The following is a 16,693-nucleotide window of genomic DNA, read 5'->3' on the forward strand; positions in this document are numbered from 1 at the left end:
AAACCAGTTTGTGGCTCAAAAGCTTTGCTGCGCATGAGGTAAGCAACACGATCGTTGCGAACGCTGCGCGCAGAAATGAGCGTGGAGACATTGTGAACGGTTCACAGCGGACGAAACCAAAAAAGAAAAAGAAGTGAAAAACCTAGAAAAAGAGAAAGAGATCACAAAAGTGAGAGAAAGAGCGAGTGAGAGAGAGAGAGAGACAGTGTGAGCAAAAAGAATGTGTGCGTGTGTGTGTGTGAATGAGAGCAACAACAAGTTTGCAAGTGGAAATTTTAACAATAAAATGCTGTGAAACACAATAAACTGGCCTCATCCTCAAGGCAACAAAAAAAAAAACAACAAAATCAAAACAAATTATGCACAAAAAAGAAAACACATAAAAATTAAAAAAATAAAATACAAAAAAAAAACATTATTGAAAACACAACTGTTGCAACACAAACGATACTAACTGAAACGAGTTAAGCATTTGAATATTGTATACGAATAAATCAAAAGAGAAAGAGAGCGCGCGAGCGTGTTAGTCGAGTGCGAGAACGAGACAGCCAATGACAGTGCTAGACTTTCGCAGCAAACGTTAAAATTTTGCACGCACACGCCAAGAAAAAAAAACAATATTTCAGATACAGCAACAAAAGCTGCTCAGAGTTAGAAACGGTTAATTAACAGTGAGCTGCTCTGCTAACTAAAATGGAGTATGAGAAAATGATATTCATGACAAATGCGGCTGATGTAAGTAAAATACATACTTATACATATATATATATATATATACATATATAGAGATGCTTAAGTCTGGGTCGCTAGTGGGTGCCTTTAGAAGTATATATACACATTCATTTAATAACTATAAGCTTAACAGACTGATAACCTTTTCGCATGCGCTTATCAACATATTTATAAATGTGGGTGTGTGTGTGTATTTTTTTTTGTTTATTTGTATCCGGCGCTGTTATTTGTATGCTCAAATAATTTGCGCAATTGCCAGCCAGCATATGTATATGTATAAATATGTCAGATAATGTTTTTGGCAGCCATATGCGTTGCTTATTAACGTTATAAAAGCCATCATCATCTGACTTTAAATTAGTAACAAAAGTAACGTATACAGATATGTGTATATACAAATGTGTACATACAACATGTGTGTGAGTGTGTATATATACATTTATTTGGTATGTAGGTGGTGGGTGTGTGTCTTAGCTAGACGGCAGCAGGCACAAATGAGTGTCACTAGGTGAGAGTCTGCACTGCGTCGCATTGTCTGCCATTGTTGTTGCTATTGTTAATTTTGCTGCTGCTGCTGATGTTGCTGTTGTTGCTGCAGTTGCTGTTGATGTTGCTACACTTGCTAGTTACATTTTCCATTTGTCTTATGGCATTTCGTTTTAATTACAACAACAGCAAACAGAAGCAGAAGCAGCAGCAGCAGGCATCAAGCAACTTTCAAAAGATGCTTTCATTTTGCAAGAAGTGATTCTAAATGATTGTCAACTATGGCAACAATAACAGCAACAAGCAGCAAACAGCAACAACAATAATGTCAAGCTGGCATTTCACTCGGAAAGTGCATTCCAATGGCAGACAGACAGCGGACAGACAGACGCACATCAGATAGTTTTGTTGGACCTACTTAAGCTCTATATATGCCAAAGAAAAAAAAAAAAAAAACAAATAGCAGAAGCAGAAGTTGCAGCAGCAGCAAAAAAAAAACTTGTATTTACCATTTTTGATTGATTTGATGGGAATGTGTCTGCTGCAGTGATTTTGCACGTCGTTGTTGGCCAACTTGCTGTTGTCGGCCTTCTCGCGTTTTCCAATTGCTGCTGTTACTGCTGTTGCTGTTGACACAGACAGCAGAAGAAGCGCAAGAGAAGCGTTTAGAAATGCACTTTGAAGCGATCCATTGGCCATTTGGCCAACCAACACTCTAGATGCCTCATTATATTTATGGACATAATAAAATAAATACTACTGGCCAACAATTAAAAATGCAAGCGCATTTACCGCTTTCGCAGCAGCAGTAGCATCAGCAAAAAAAGAAAAACTAAATACAAAAATAGATGAGGGGAAAGAAAAAAAAAAAAAAAATAGAAAAATAAGAAAGCAAAAACTGACATGACATAAATATTTCAAGTCGCTTTTCACCACAGAATCAAACAATTGCGCCGAGTTTGTTAGCTGTTTTACAGACTACTGCAGACTTCAGATTGGCTTGGCCCTTTTGGCCATTTTTCTAATAATACTTGCAAATCAATCAAACTCGTTAGACAATGTAATCAGCTTGTGACTTGACTTGGCATTTCTTGGGGTGTGGTTGTGCAAATTGTTATTATTATATATAAGTATATAAATATATATACATAGGTAGACAGTAATCATTGTTGCGTTGCAAATCGCGTAAATGTTGCGTGGCTCTTATGCAAATTAAAATGAGTTGGCCAAGAGTTACCTGACTGTCTTTTGCACAGAATAATTGTCAATGCGTGCATTGCATAATGAGCAGTAAACTAGAGTCAGTAGAAGCAACTGAAGCCATCAGACCAGACCAGCTCCAGTGTCTGATAGAGTTCAGTGCCTAGACATTGGAATGGGAATGGTCTCCTCATCTACAACTCTGGCAGTTGCTGTCTGTGTGTGTGTGGGTGTGTGGGTGTGTGCATATGGGTGCGAGTGCGGTTACATTGCTCTCTGATGTGTGTAGTGTGTGTACAGCTGTGCCTCAACTACAAGCTGTGCACTCCTCGGGGCGTCTAAGTAGCTTTGGGATTGGTTTATGGTTTATGGTTAATGTAGGCCATATTCAGTGTTCTGTGTTTGCCAAAATCACACTACACTTTAAGTTAGAGCTGCAAAGGGCTGGTGCCATAATTAGGCTGTCTTTTATAATTTTGTACAATATTTGTAAGCAGCTGAGAATACAGCAAAAATACAAAGTAAGAGCTGTGTACCTCAGATCCTCCTTCGACTGATTAAATTGAATTTTAAAATTAGTTAACACTTCATGTTGATATATCAGTTATTTTCTAATAATGAATCAATATTGATTTCACATAGATAGAAATAAAAACGTCGCCTTATAAACAAGTCTTTACGATGTGAGCTTTAAGAATTCAACAAGAATTAATACTGACTAATAATGATAATAGAAACATAGTAACAGAAAATTTAAAGCAATTATTGCTACTTACTTCTAATAGAGACTTTATAAAATCTTATACCCAATGAATAGAGTTAAAATTAAACGTGTTGGTAGTTTGTATTTGTCTATAATATGGTTTATTTTAATTATAATAACAAGCTTATGTCAAAGAATTGTTGTATCTGCACAAATGTTCTGCATATTTAAAGAAATCAATTGCTAGCATGCAACCTTTAAGGTGACCCGGAACAGTTGACACATTTATAGCTTTGCTACAGTTGCACATTTACATCCCGGCATTATTTGCATACAGCGTTCTGTGTTCTTATCTATGAGTTGCTGTTGGCCATGCTCTGATGCAGTCTTATGGCCAGCTCCAAATCATAATTGAAATGCAAAGATCATTAGTATGTATTTATTTATATTATTTGTATGTATATTTATATTTGTATATCTCAGACTTAGGCTGCCGTTTGCCATGTGTGTTTTGCCTGGCTACTAAAACTGGCAAATATTTCACCTTGTGGGGCGCAGAACTATTTATTGTTGCATGAAATGTCGACATTTAAATGCAATGCAAACGACAAATCTAAAACTCTGAACCGTGCTACAGAGCAACTCAAAATTGCGCCGTCACGAACTGCGATCTATTTGTACTACTGCTACTAAAACCTAAGCAAAATAAAACTAAAAAAAAAAACAACAAAAACTGAAACTGAAAAAAAAAAATAAAAATATAATTAACGAGCGATGTAAAATTAAGCAGAAATAAGTCTTGTCGCTGTGACAGCTTAGCCCACGCATACGAGTATCTGCGAGTAACAGCGAGTATCTGTGAGTACGTGTATCTGACAGTGTGTACATACACTCGCAGAATTAATGCTCTATGTTCTATGCATGCTATTTAACAATCAACCATTAATGTTACATAAATAGAAATAGTAAATATTGAACAAAGTACAGCAAATTTATTGCGAACAGAAACATTTATATTTATATTTGTTTAATAAGTTTAAATTATAACTTATTTGAAAATGGATACTTGGAATTAGATAATATGAAATGTATGCATCCTTAAGAGAATAAGTTACTGATCTTAAAATTTTAGCTGTAATTTGTTTATGTAGATTTTTAGAAGAAGTCAACCCTTAATAAATGAGAACAATACAAAATTCGAAGAAAACATAGACTTTTAATAAATGGGAAGAATAATGCGTAAATTAAGTAGAAAATATTTATTTCAATCATTTGTGTACTTAAAATGTATATTAAACTATTATTTAGTGAGTCTATGAAGCTTAACTAATAAAACATAAAAATATATAATTTTTTATTAAGAAGTCGATTCTTAATATACAAAATATTTATAACAAAAGAAGTTATTTTCTAAGAATTCCGTACGGAGCTTGATCAACATTTATGCTTCTATTTCTCCATCTTTTTTCGGAAAGTGTAATTACGTGGATTTGTGCACTTATGCTCTTGCCTGTTCTTGACTCTTGACTGTTTCGCTGCTGCTGCTGTTGCTGTTGCTGTTGACAACACTTCAGAAGTTATCGAAGTCGGGGCTTAGGTTTGTAGTAGTATGTCTGTTTCTTCTATAGTCATAATGCGATTAGAATAGATTAACTGACAATTGTCGCTGTGGCTCGTCAGCCAGTCACTCCGTCAGCCATTAAGTCAGTTAGTCAGTTGGTGGGTTGATTGGTTGGTAGCTCACTTGAACACCTGAGGCTTTTTGCACATTTGCATAGTTTGTTTTATTTAGTTCAAAGCAGCAAAAATATAAATATAAATTAATTTAAATAACACTTGGCCATTATTCAACATCAACATCAACATCAACATCAACTTGGTCACGGCAGCTAAAGCAAAGCAACACAAATAACAACAAAAACCACACTCAAGGCTGCTGCAATTGCAACTACCCTTCACTTTGTATGGCTGGCCAGCTTTGAGCAGGGGAGCAGGGGTGTTCAGGGGGCACGGCTACCTTTTGTCACACACACAGAGAGAGGCACACACACACACACACACATTGATACACTTAAAATGGCCTCAAGGTTGGCAAATGGTTTCTTTGTCCGAGGCCTGGGCGCGCCCCGTTGTAAAGCCGCACTTAATTTATTTATATAGATCGTGCGCTCGCCTTAGGCGTTGGCCATTTCATTTATTATTAACTTAAGGCAACAACAATCAAAGCAGCAACTCAGCAACAACTACTACTACTATATAAAAGCTGGCTTTTGGCGGGTTTCTTTTTGGCCACACAGCTTCTTATCTGATCGTCGCTTTAATAAAGCTTTTGTCGCTGCTTTAAGCAACGTTCTGAAAAACGTAAACTTGATTTGATTATTAGGCAAAAGCATAGCACAAGCATACACATACACACACGCAGAGACACGCACACACACAGAGACACGCACACACACAGACTGATACCTACACTTGTGGCACAACATTCTTGTCTCAGAATTGTTCTAATGAATTTTGTTATATTTTTTTGATTTTGCTGTATTGGCTTTGCAACAAAGTCAGACAAATTGTTTAAACTTGTTTTGTGGCCATTGGCTATATATTTCAATTTACTTTGTTATACAGATTGCTCAATATTATGATTGTTGCTAATTTCCAAAGACATTTTTTTTTTCATTTTATTCATTTGCGTAGCTCTTAAAACCACACACTCAAAATTTAATCAACAATTTTTGCTACCGCTTTAGTCATACATATTTTTTTATTGTTGTTGTTGTTGTTATTGTTAGTGTGATTTGTGTCTGTACCAACTCGAGATATGCTCTGAATTTTGTGGTCTACGCTTCTGCTTTATTTACATTTCATGCCGTTTTTCTTTTGTTCGAACTTACACACGAACATACACACACTTGTTCTGTGTGTGTGTGTGTGTGGGTTTGTGCGTGTGTTTGTTGACATGACTCAGTTATGATTTCATCTTTGTTTTGCTAACTTTAAGATTTTAATCAGCTAACTGAAGCATTAAACTGAAAGATTTAAAGCACACACTTTAAGATAAATAATTCATCGTATTCTCATCATGTGAGCGTCAGAGCTCATAAAATGATGATGTTTTTGATATGAGCAAACGAAGCAAACGAATTAATTTTTGGTGGCCTATAATTTCATAAGTGGCATTATCTTAAGTAGTTATTTTTAAGAAGCAACCGGAGAAGTTTTAATGCAGTTCCTAATTTTATATGTGCAAAAATTCAATTTAGGTATGCATTGCTTAAATCCTGTTTTATGGTTATTGAGTTAAGTTTGTTAGCTATTCGTTTGATTAGGTATTCGTTTAAGAAATTTCAACTCAATTATGATTGAATAAGGCTTATTTCACAAGTTGCTTAAGACTCAAGGAAATATTTTCTTATTACACTTAATGCTACTTGAAAACTGCCTTAGTTAAGCAAACGATTGTGTAGAAAAGTCTGTAATATTCGCTCTCTGGTCTCTGCAGGATTTAGTTATGCTACTTAAGAATTTAAATTTTCCATACTTTAATTAAATATTTGTTTGCTGTTGTGCATTTAAAGCTGTTTAAAAGTTACATTTGTTAAGCAAACGATTCTGGAAATCTGTAGTTTTTTGTTATTAAATTGTTGAAAAATGAAAAATTAATATCACTTTTATTAAATACTACAGAAATCGTAAATAGTTGAATATCAATTGAAGAGCGAAGCTTTAAAATCTTATCAGCTATTAAGCTATCGCCATCAAATGCAATTACAATTCACAAACGCAAATATTTATTTGTATAAATATGGAATTCTGTGTGTATTTTTGTACCTTTTGTGAATGGCTATAAAAATAGACCTGTCATTTAAATTGATCTATTAAAACTTGTGGTTTTTTCTATAAATATCATTGGGGCGTCTACGAAAATATTACCTGACTGTCATATTGCCAGTTCAATTCCCAATCCCAAACTCAATTACTGTTTGTGGTTAAAATAGTGTTGTTGTTTTATTGTTGTGCATGTTAGCCTATTGTTGTGCCAACTTTGACACCCAAGCCGCTGGCTGTTTAGAATTTGTCGGCGCTTTGTTTTTTGTTTTTTTGTTTGTGTGATTTTTTTTTGTTTTTTTCTGCTGTTTTATTTTTACAATGAAACAAGCAGGAACAGCAAAAGCAACACCAATAACAGCAATAAGAACAAGCATATCATGTTATTTTTTAAATTACCAATTTGTGACGTTTATTTATTGTGGGTGATATGCCATTTAATACATGTATCTCTGTGCGTGTGTGTCTGTGTGTGCCAGGCTTTATTTAAATCTGAACTGATAGCTTTATTGACAGGCGTCTCATGTCAGAGCTGCCAATGAAATATGGTTCCAGTTGTTGATCTTATTGTAGTTGTTGTTGTTATTGGTATTTTTGTTGCTGTCCAGAAGTTGGCTAAATGCGGCATACAAAAAAGCCTTTTGTTTGCTCCCAGACATTGTAATAAAATTCGTATTTGTAGGCTATTGGAAACTCCGTCAGATATTGAGCTTGTTAGACTCACATTGTTATTGTTGGCGCTGCTGCTGCTGCTATGTACAGAAAGATTTAATTAAAACTTACGGAGTTTTGTGAGCGCAATGTGAAACCAGCAGGAAATGTGAAACGGAATAACCCAAATGATCTAATTGCCACAAGACTCAATGCTCTGAGGATGTGGGTATTGTCTCGCTAACTGGCAAACTGGCCAACTCACCAAATTGAAAAATTCCACATATTTATTGAAAATAAATTTCAGTTTTTATTTGCTTCAATTTTATTTCGGGCAATTGGTAATATCAGTTAAATAAAATGAATTGCCTTGCTTTTATTTTTAGCTTTTGACATTGTTGTGTGAGGTCTTTTCACTAAAAGCCAATCAGTTTTTTTTTGTTTGTTGGTGAGAATCATTTTTATGACTTGTCTTTTGATTATGGAAATTTTAATAAATCTTTTTTCAAAAAGAAAAACAATTTACGGCAGGGCGTTAGAGCATTTATTTTATATTAAATTTGTTTTTTTTTGAATGGTCAATTTTGTTTAAAAGAAAACAATATTGCTGGAGTGCTGAGGTAATTTTCCTTTTTATTTAAAATTGGTGTATTTTAATAGCCAATCACACTTAAGCGAAAGCTTCTTTAAGTTTCTTTAGTAGAAAATATGTTTAATAGTTTAATGTTGTCGCATATGTTATTTTCTTTTTTGATATTTATGAAAGTAAAGGAAACTGTTTCAGTGTCATTGAATTTTACTTTATTTTTTATGAAATTTTTTCCTTAATATGAATTGGGGACATTCCATTTTATTCGATTTTTATGTAATTTATGATAACAGTTAAGAAGAAGGAATTGCTCTCAGCCATAAAATGTTGCAAGCAGGCTAAGCAACTGGCTGAGTATTTATGGTCTATAAATAGCAGCCAGCAATTGGTTAACTGACACACCCGTGAACCCCTCAGCCTCTACCTCAGCATCTACCATATATGCACTTTGATTAGCGCTCTTAAAAGATTTAATGGGTTTTTTTTATTGAGTCACTTACTGCTGGCTTACACCAGGAACAGCTGTGTGCTTTTGAGCCTGTTGAATCACTTGAACAATTTTTCTAGTTGGCGGTCCAAATTCAATTGATAGATGCTTCGGTGAAGTACATTTTTGGGCCTATGGAAAAAGCACAGAACTTAATAGTATGGCAACTAAATAATATTTAAACTAAGTTTTAGCACTGGCAATTAACAGCTAGACGAGAAAAGCTAACAACGAAAATCACTCATACGCTCGGTGCGCCAGCAATTAAAACATAAAAATTGTATTAACATCGTGACTGGCTAAAAAAAAAAAAAATAACAACAGCAACTGCAAAGCTAAACAAACGACGACGTCAATCTTGTATTGGCCATTGAAATTGCATGGCAATAGCGAGTCACGCCCCCCTTTCCGCCCTACCATCGAGTAGCAACCCTCGACGTCCTCGATCTCTTTGGCTCCGAGCTGAGACTGCAAATCGGAAAATCCAGAATGAGCTGTTAAATTAATAATAAGCGCACAACACAGCACAAATACACACTCACGCACACACACACACTCACTCACACACACATAGACCCTGCCACCCGCTTGGCTGCGGGCCACTGCTGTGAGCTTAATGAAAAACCAGTTTATCCGCATTCAGCATTTACTCAGAGACAAAAATCGTAGATGATAATAAAAAACAAAAAATACAACAAAAAAAAAAAAGAAATAAAATAAAATAACAATTTAAAAGACACAGCTGCACAGATAGCAACATATTTATATTTATTGCAGTACAACAGGTAGGAATCGAGCAAATATATAGAGTATATTGAACTAATTGAAATGCTCTCAAGTAGAAAGATGCCCTTTTTGTTCTGTATTGAAAAGTGACCAAAGTGTTATCAGAAATATGAAAACTATTTGATTGTTGATTGTAGCTCTTATGATCTCTGAGATAAATGTTCTGATCAATATTTAAGATTCGAATTTATTTGTTTTTATTTACAATCGACTTGCACAACTTTATTATCTTAAATTTTAGTACATGCCATTAGCGCTTGTCAGAAAAATGGTTTTCCCATTTCCTGTGACAGCTATTTAAAAATGGAATAATTCTATAGAAAGAAAATGTGTTATTCGTTCATACTAAAAGTAATTCACATTGCTGGGGGGCTGTTGTGCATATTATATCAGATAGGTTTGATTTGGATCTCGCGTCATTGTTTGCCGCTCAAAACAAGAAAAAATTAAAAAAAAAGTACACGGCTCTCATTGTTGTTATTAGTTTAAATGTATACCCCTACTCAATACTACTCCCCCTTCGTCACCCACGAGCTGACACTCAACTACCCCTCTTGAGGCTGGAGAGACCTGACTAGTGTTGTGTGTTGTGGCTCATTTGGGCTTTGGGTTTTTTTGTTGTTGTTTCTGTGTTTTGTGTTTGCATTTAGTAGCGCGTGTGACGTCACACACAGCCTGTGCCGTGATGTGAAGTCACAGTTTTTATGGATCGGCTCGGTTCGGCTTGGCATTAATAAGTTGATAAATGTGAAAATCTATGCGATTTTGAGCTTAGTACAAATTTTGCTTTTGACGGCAGCGGCTTGGCCAAACACGGAGAGCGCTACGAAACGCTTGGAAACTTAAGGTTAAACATTAAAACAAAAACAAATCGAAATTCAAAAACAAACATTGCCACATTTAGGGCAGGTAGGTGCCAGCCAAGCTCAAATTAGAAAGGCAGTAGCAAAAGATACAAACAAAAAAAAAAAAAAAAACAAAGAAGAAAATAAAACAAGGCTTAATCTTGTCTTTAAGCGTGCTAATTAAACAGTGGCTCAAGTTGGCCAATTTAATTCATTAATTTATTTTTTTTCCTTTTTTTTTTTGTGGAGTCTGATAACCAATTAGCAGTTCTTGTGGAATGTGGCGCCTAATTAATTTATATATATATATTTTTTTGTTTTTTGTTTTTGCAGATGCCGCACAGCTGCAGTACACAGTTTAAGCTGAGCACAGAACCCTTCCCGATAATCCAGCCAGACACATATGCGGCGTATGCCTATGCGGATAGTTTTGATTTGTCACTGCTGCCGGAGGACGCCGGAATACCCACAACAGTTTATCAATACAACGCACCGCAGATCAAGATCGAGAGCGCTTGGGAGTGTGCCGGTGATATACAAGAGCAGGCAGTCGCTTCTGGTGCTGCTTATGCCGGTTCCAGCCAGCAGTTGATACCGCCACCGCCCGCTTATCCGCACAGCGCCTACCCCTCGCCGCAGTCGAGTCCGTTGCAGTCGGAGTTTGCAACGTTTGCGTACGGCAAATATAACGGCAGCTACGATTGCCTGAGCAGTCCGTGCCCCTCGCTGGACGCAACAAGCATTAAGCAGGAGCTGCACATATTGCCACCCTCCCCGCCGGAGTCCAACTGTGAGACACCCTCGCCCCGCTCCTCCGCCTGCAGTGACAGCAGCAGCAGCAGCGGCTGCATCAAAACAGAACCCTTGGATGCCGACGTGGAGAGCTTCATTGATTTAAATACACTACTGCTCCAGCAGCAGCAGCAGCAGCAGCAACAGGTGGACATCAAGCCGAATAATCAGGTGCTCCGCGAGTGCCTCGAGGACACAACGTTCCAGCGCAAGCACAACCTGAAGCCCCTGGCGCTGGAGTCCTTCATTGGCGGCCTAGCTGAGGTCCGCGGTGACTTTGAGCCGGTCATATCCCTGGCCCTGGAGCATGCCAAACGGGAGGCGGACGCAATCTGTGCGGAACTGCAAATATCGCAGGGTAAGTCAAGACAAGCACAACACACACAACACACACACCTGACTGTGATCCAAACCAACACTTCAAATTTTTAATAGAAGTCTTTTTTTGTGTGTAGAATTTTCGCACCTTTTTTAAACTAGAAACATAATAATTTTCTCACAAAATAATTCCTAAAACCTATATTTAAAAAAAAAACTATCTTTATTAAAAAAATGTATTTGTAGAAAGGCATACTCTCAAAAATTATAGCTGGCATTATTAATTTTCATTTGGGATTTTTTCGAGAACAAAACAATACAGCAATCAATTTCAGTCGAGACAGACTGGGAGATCTCTTTGTTCATATGACAATTCGTTTTGGTTAACAAAATTGGAGTTTCTTATCCGATATTAATTAAATTAATAATTAATTGCATTATATATCAATTGAAAGACTATATGTATTGCGAGTTGCGTCGATATTCGCGAAAGCTATCGATGAAATTAATAAATCTTGATCAGCTATAGTCTCTGAAATCGGCATGTTCGAACAGGTTTTTCAAACTTTTGCACCACTTCCTTATACCCTTTTTGCCAGTTTATTTATTATATTGGGGTTTTTTTTTTTAATCACAGCCTTAGTCAATAGTTTTGACTAAATATGTTAATTCTTATATTGTAGTTTTTAATTTGAATTGATTTTTTAAAGAGGTTTTCTTAGAATTTGTTATGATTTTCATAATGAAGTACAGTCATATTAAATTACTTATGGCTGTGGCTTTTTTTCTTAGAAATAATAATACCACATTTATTTCAAAAGTAAATTTTACATAGTTTCAATAGAATAAAGTTTACTTTTATAGAAATTTCAAACCTTTTTTTTTTAAGTAATCCAAACTTTCATTCGATTATATAGCTGACTAACTTTTATTAAAGAGTTTTTATATCAATTTAGAATAATATTATAATATTATATGTTAAGCTTTATCTGTAAAGCTTAACAATTAATCGGAAAGTCTTTAAAATAAATTTTTTCGTGATACTTATTATTTTACATTTTGATGGGTTGACCACCAACAAAACACAAAGACCAAGAACCAGTTTTAAAAATTTTTGCTATTTTATACAATTCGATAGAATTATTTACTGCGATAAACATCACTTCAAAAGTAAACAAGCAGTTAAAGTTTTTTATTTTTATTTTCGTGATTTTTTTTCTAATTGTTGTTGTTGTCGTTTGCAGATCCAAATGGTTGGACGTCCGCACAGGTACACGCATGGCTGCGATCCACCTTGGCACAGTTCAAGCTGCCGCCGGCTGCCAATCTGGAGCTGCAGTTCAGCGAAGATGGGGCTGCACTGGCATTACTCAGCGAGGAGGAATTTACACGGCGATTGCCAGAGGTAAGAGCTAAAACCAAAAAAAAAAACAAAACAAGAAAAATTAAAAAAAAAAATGCAAACATGTGACTTACTCAACCTGGCCAATACAATTGGGTGTTACAAAATCGAAGGTAGACTAATAAGCATAATATACAAGAAGAGAAGACAATGCAAATGCCAGCAGCAAAAGGCAACGGGCAGAAAGCAACGGCCGAAACGAAGCCAAACAAAATACCAATCAATGCGATTGAATTAAATTGAATTGAATTTCGCGTATGAACGAAACAAAACTAACTTAAAGTTTGCTTGAGAAAAGAGAGAGAAAGAGAGAGAGAGAGAGAGAATGAAAGAGAGGGGTTAAAAATAAAAAAAAATAATACAAATAAATAAAAACCGAAACAACAACAGCAGCAGAAAAAAAAACAAGTTTCGTAACTGGCGTTGACGTCATGGCCCACAGACCAGGCGCGACCAAATCGGAAAGCAAACCTGTTGCCAACAATTAGGCAAAAAGCTTGCGGCATCCAAAAACTACTCCAAATGCGCTCCCCCAAAAGACAAAAATCCAAAAATTCAAAGTCGAGCCTCAGCTCCACAAAGTGCCAGTCAGCACTTTGCCAAAAATATACGAATGATTACATTTGCCACTGGGTGAAATGTGCGACGCATCAAATGATGCTTGTTGTTGTTGTTGTTGCGAGTGCAACATAAAATGAAAACAAAAGACTTAAGCAACGAACGCGACCGAAACCGAAACGGGCAAGCATCGAGCAAATGAAATGAGAGAGCCAGCGAGCGCGCTGTCGAGCGAGCTCACAAAAAATTAGTAACCGTGGTCATGGCTTTAAAGGTGAAAGAATGTGTGAAGGTTGTTTGGTGAAACTGCACAAGCACTTGGTTGATTACGAGCCAGCGACAGCAACAACCACAGCCACAGTCACATCCAATGCACAGTGGGCCCAAACGGTAATCTAGGTGGCATTAAATGTATGCAAAGTGTAAATGGAGAGATTTACTCTATCAAAATAGCTATTAACTATTTGAATTAAAGATGAGTCTTTGATTTAATTTTGAATTCGAGCAACATCAAATGACCATATTATATGGGAGCAGAGAAAATGGATCAGGCTTACAAATTTGCTAACAGCATACATATATCTGAGGGTAAAATTCAACTTTTATTTTAAATTATATTGCAACTAAATTAAAGATTTAAAATTTTAAAAAATATGTCAATAATATAAATCAAGTCTCTCGGCAATTTGATTTATTTTCTGTTTACGGAAGCTTGTTGGCTTTTCGTTATATTTATTCCGAAATTGGCTAGAGAACTACCGTTTCATATTTTGGATTTTCATAACAAAATTAAAAATTAAAACAAAAATTAAAACTTTAAATTGTAATACAAAAAATCGGTTACTGTCAACAGAAAGAAACCCGAATTAAATTTCAGTTGACGAATGCTGTGAATCTGTCCCTGAAAACGAATCCCTGCGAAATTCGATATATGATATATATAACATCAAAAATAGTCTAGTTTAGATATTCAAGAATTTATCTGTAAGCAAATTTTTCACTTCTCAATTACAAATCGAATTTATTAAGTGTGCCACATAAGCAGTGAGCTTGGGAACTTCACCCACTGTGCATAGCTACATCTTAAGCTCCAACTTCATCTGCAGCCACAAAAGCAACATCCACAGCTCAGATGACAGCGGCAACAACAACAACAACCACAGCGACTACAACAACAGCAACAACGAAGACGTCGGCACTTGAATTGAGCCAACGACCAGCAACGACATTGCAAGGTGAAAGTAAGTCGCTGTCGTTGTTGTTGTAGTTGTTGTGCTTGTTGTTATTGTTGCTTTTGTTGTTTTTGTTGCTTTTGTTGTTGGTTAGCCAGTCGCTGTTGTTGTTGGTTGTTGCTGGTTGCAACTGTAGACAGCGCTTGGGTACGAATAATTTATGCACGCATTTAGCAGTTAGAATTTGAATTGATATGCCGTCTAGATTGGGCAGTTGGCGAAGATTAAGATTTATGCGAGATTTACTTGGGCTCAATTGCAATTTATATACTTAGACGATCGCTTTCTTCCATTTCTCTCCTTTTTTTTTGCAGAGCGGCAGCACATTGCACGCCCAGTTGGAGATATGGAAGATGTCCTATGCCGATCAGTTGGGCAATCAAATGGAAGCTGCGCAGCCGGCAAATGATTTGCTCTGGACGCCAACGGTTGCATATCAGTCGTCGAATGTCAACCATGAGGAAAGCGAAGGTACGTAGAGCGAGAGGGAAACGTAATGAGAGACAGAGAGAAAGAGAGAGAGAGAGAGAGAGAGAGAGAGAGAGAGAGAGAGAGGGAAACTAATATGATTTTATTGATTTGCTAATTCAAACAATTTACTTAAATAATACGCAAATATTTCTTAAATTTTTTGGTCAATAATAAATACATTTTTAAGAGCGAGAGAGATAGAAATCTGAAGTGAAAGATATATGCTAAAATTATTCAAATTGCTAATTCAAACAATTTACTAAAATAATGGTCAAATATTATTTAAATTTGTCATCAATAGTAAATAAATTTTTAAGAGCGAGAGAGGGACAGAGAGAGAATGAGTAAAATAAAAAGATATAAACATTATTTTATTGATTTGTTGATTCCAAAAATGTACTCAAATAAAGTGGAAAATATTTCTTAAATTTTTTGATCAATAATTAATAAATTTCGAAGAGCGTGAGAGATGGAAAGAGAAAGAGGAAGAGAGCACCTAATATTATTTAATTGATTTGCTAATTTCAAGAAATTTACATTTTAAGATCAAGAAAGATATAGAAATATATAGATTTAGAGAGCTAAAAACATTTTGTTATTGATTTGCTAATTCAAACCATTTTGTAAAATAAATTGCAAATATTTCTGTAAATTCTAATCAATTATTAATCAATTTACAGATGAAGAGGATATGGAGGTGATTGCACCACCAGCTGTGCTGCCTGTCATTGCCACGCCCACACCGACAACATCAACGCCCACACCCAAACGCCCTGGAGGCACTCGCAATGGCGGCGGCTCCCACATCCATTTGTGGCAGTTTCTTAAGGAGTTGCTTTCATCGCCGCAGGTGAATGGCACGGCCATACGTTGGATTGATCGCAGCAAGGGCATTTTCAAGATCGAGGATTCTGTGCGGGTGGCCAAATTGTGGGGCAGACGCAAGAATCGTCCGGCAATGAACTATGACAAGTTGTCGCGTTCGATCAGGCAATATTACAAGAAGGGCATCATGAAGAAGACGGAGAGATCACAGCGTCTCGTGTACCAGTTCTGTCAGCCCTATCATCAGTGAGGCGGATGCTCTGGATCCAGCTGGTTGACTAGTTCTAAGTTATTTAATTTATTTGGTAGATCTAAGCCCAACATTCAACCACCCAACCAACCAACCAACCACCCACCAACTTCGCCCCGCAACTATGCTCGACTAGACCCAAGGATCTAGCGAGTCTTAGTGCTTGTACATATACAATACTATATAAATTTCTATATATATATATATAACTATTTATATATATATATATGCATAATCCATAGGCACGAAGGTAAGTTCGTGCATTAGTTCAACTTGTTGGTTTTTGAGACTCGTCCTGAGTTCTTGGCCTGAGTTGTTTAGGATAAAGCCGTTGGCAGTTGGCGAAGGTAAGTTCGTCCTGTCGCAGCTTTAAGTTACTTTTCAAGCAAGCAATCAATTTTGTGTTGCAAGTGTGGGCGTGGCATTTAACAATTGCCCCCACCAAAACGCATATGTTTGACTTACCGGCGACATCTTTATTCAAATGCGGACTGTTCGAGCGTTGCGCCCCACTGTGTCCTTGCAAACTTCCGAGTCCTTG

At 36.4% G+C, this 16,693-nt stretch overlaps 1 protein-coding gene across 3 annotated transcripts; it reads left to right on the plus strand.

Annotated features, from left to right (window-relative positions):
* Positions 1-366: 366 nt before the first annotated feature.
* On the plus strand, positions 367-16,349 carry LOC6568641 (DNA-binding protein D-ETS-4). Of its 3 annotated transcripts, none has more exons than XM_001994360.3 (5): positions 367-735; positions 10,638-11,454; positions 12,659-12,819; positions 14,921-15,077; positions 15,758-16,349. In XM_001994360.3, the coding sequence occupies exons 1-5, from the start codon at positions 694-696 to the stop codon at positions 16,150-16,152; spliced, it is 1,572 nt and encodes a 523-aa protein (XP_001994396.1). In that variant the 5' UTR covers positions 367-693; the 3' UTR covers positions 16,153-16,349. The 3 variants fall into 3 exon arrangements, with proteins under 3 accessions (XP_001994396.1, XP_032596546.1, XP_032596547.1); XM_032740655.2 differs by lacking the exon at positions 367-735 and adding an exon at positions 10,222-10,306; XM_032740656.2 differs by lacking the exon at positions 367-735 and adding an exon at positions 10,350-10,368.
* The last annotated feature ends 344 nt before the right edge of the window (positions 16,350-16,693 follow it).

The sequence above is a fragment of the Drosophila grimshawi genome, unplaced genomic scaffold (genome assembly GCF_018153295.1).
Source record: "Drosophila grimshawi isolate 15287-2541.00 unplaced genomic scaffold, ASM1815329v1 contig_311, whole genome shotgun sequence".
Classification (NCBI taxonomy): domain Eukaryota; kingdom Metazoa; phylum Arthropoda; class Insecta; order Diptera; family Drosophilidae; genus Drosophila; species Drosophila grimshawi.

Coding starts and splice junctions, on each gene's coding strand:
- LOC6568641 (XM_001994360.3), top strand. CDS start 694: ATGGAGTATGAGAAAATGATATTCATGACAAATGCGGCTGAT. Junction 736..10,637: donor TCATGACAAATGCGGCTGAT/GTAAGTAAAATA, acceptor TTGTTTTTGCAG/ATGCCGCACAGCTGCAGTAC. Junction 15,078..15,757: donor CAACCATGAGGAAAGCGAAG/GTACGTAGAGCG, acceptor ATCAATTTACAG/ATGAAGAGGATATGGAGGTG.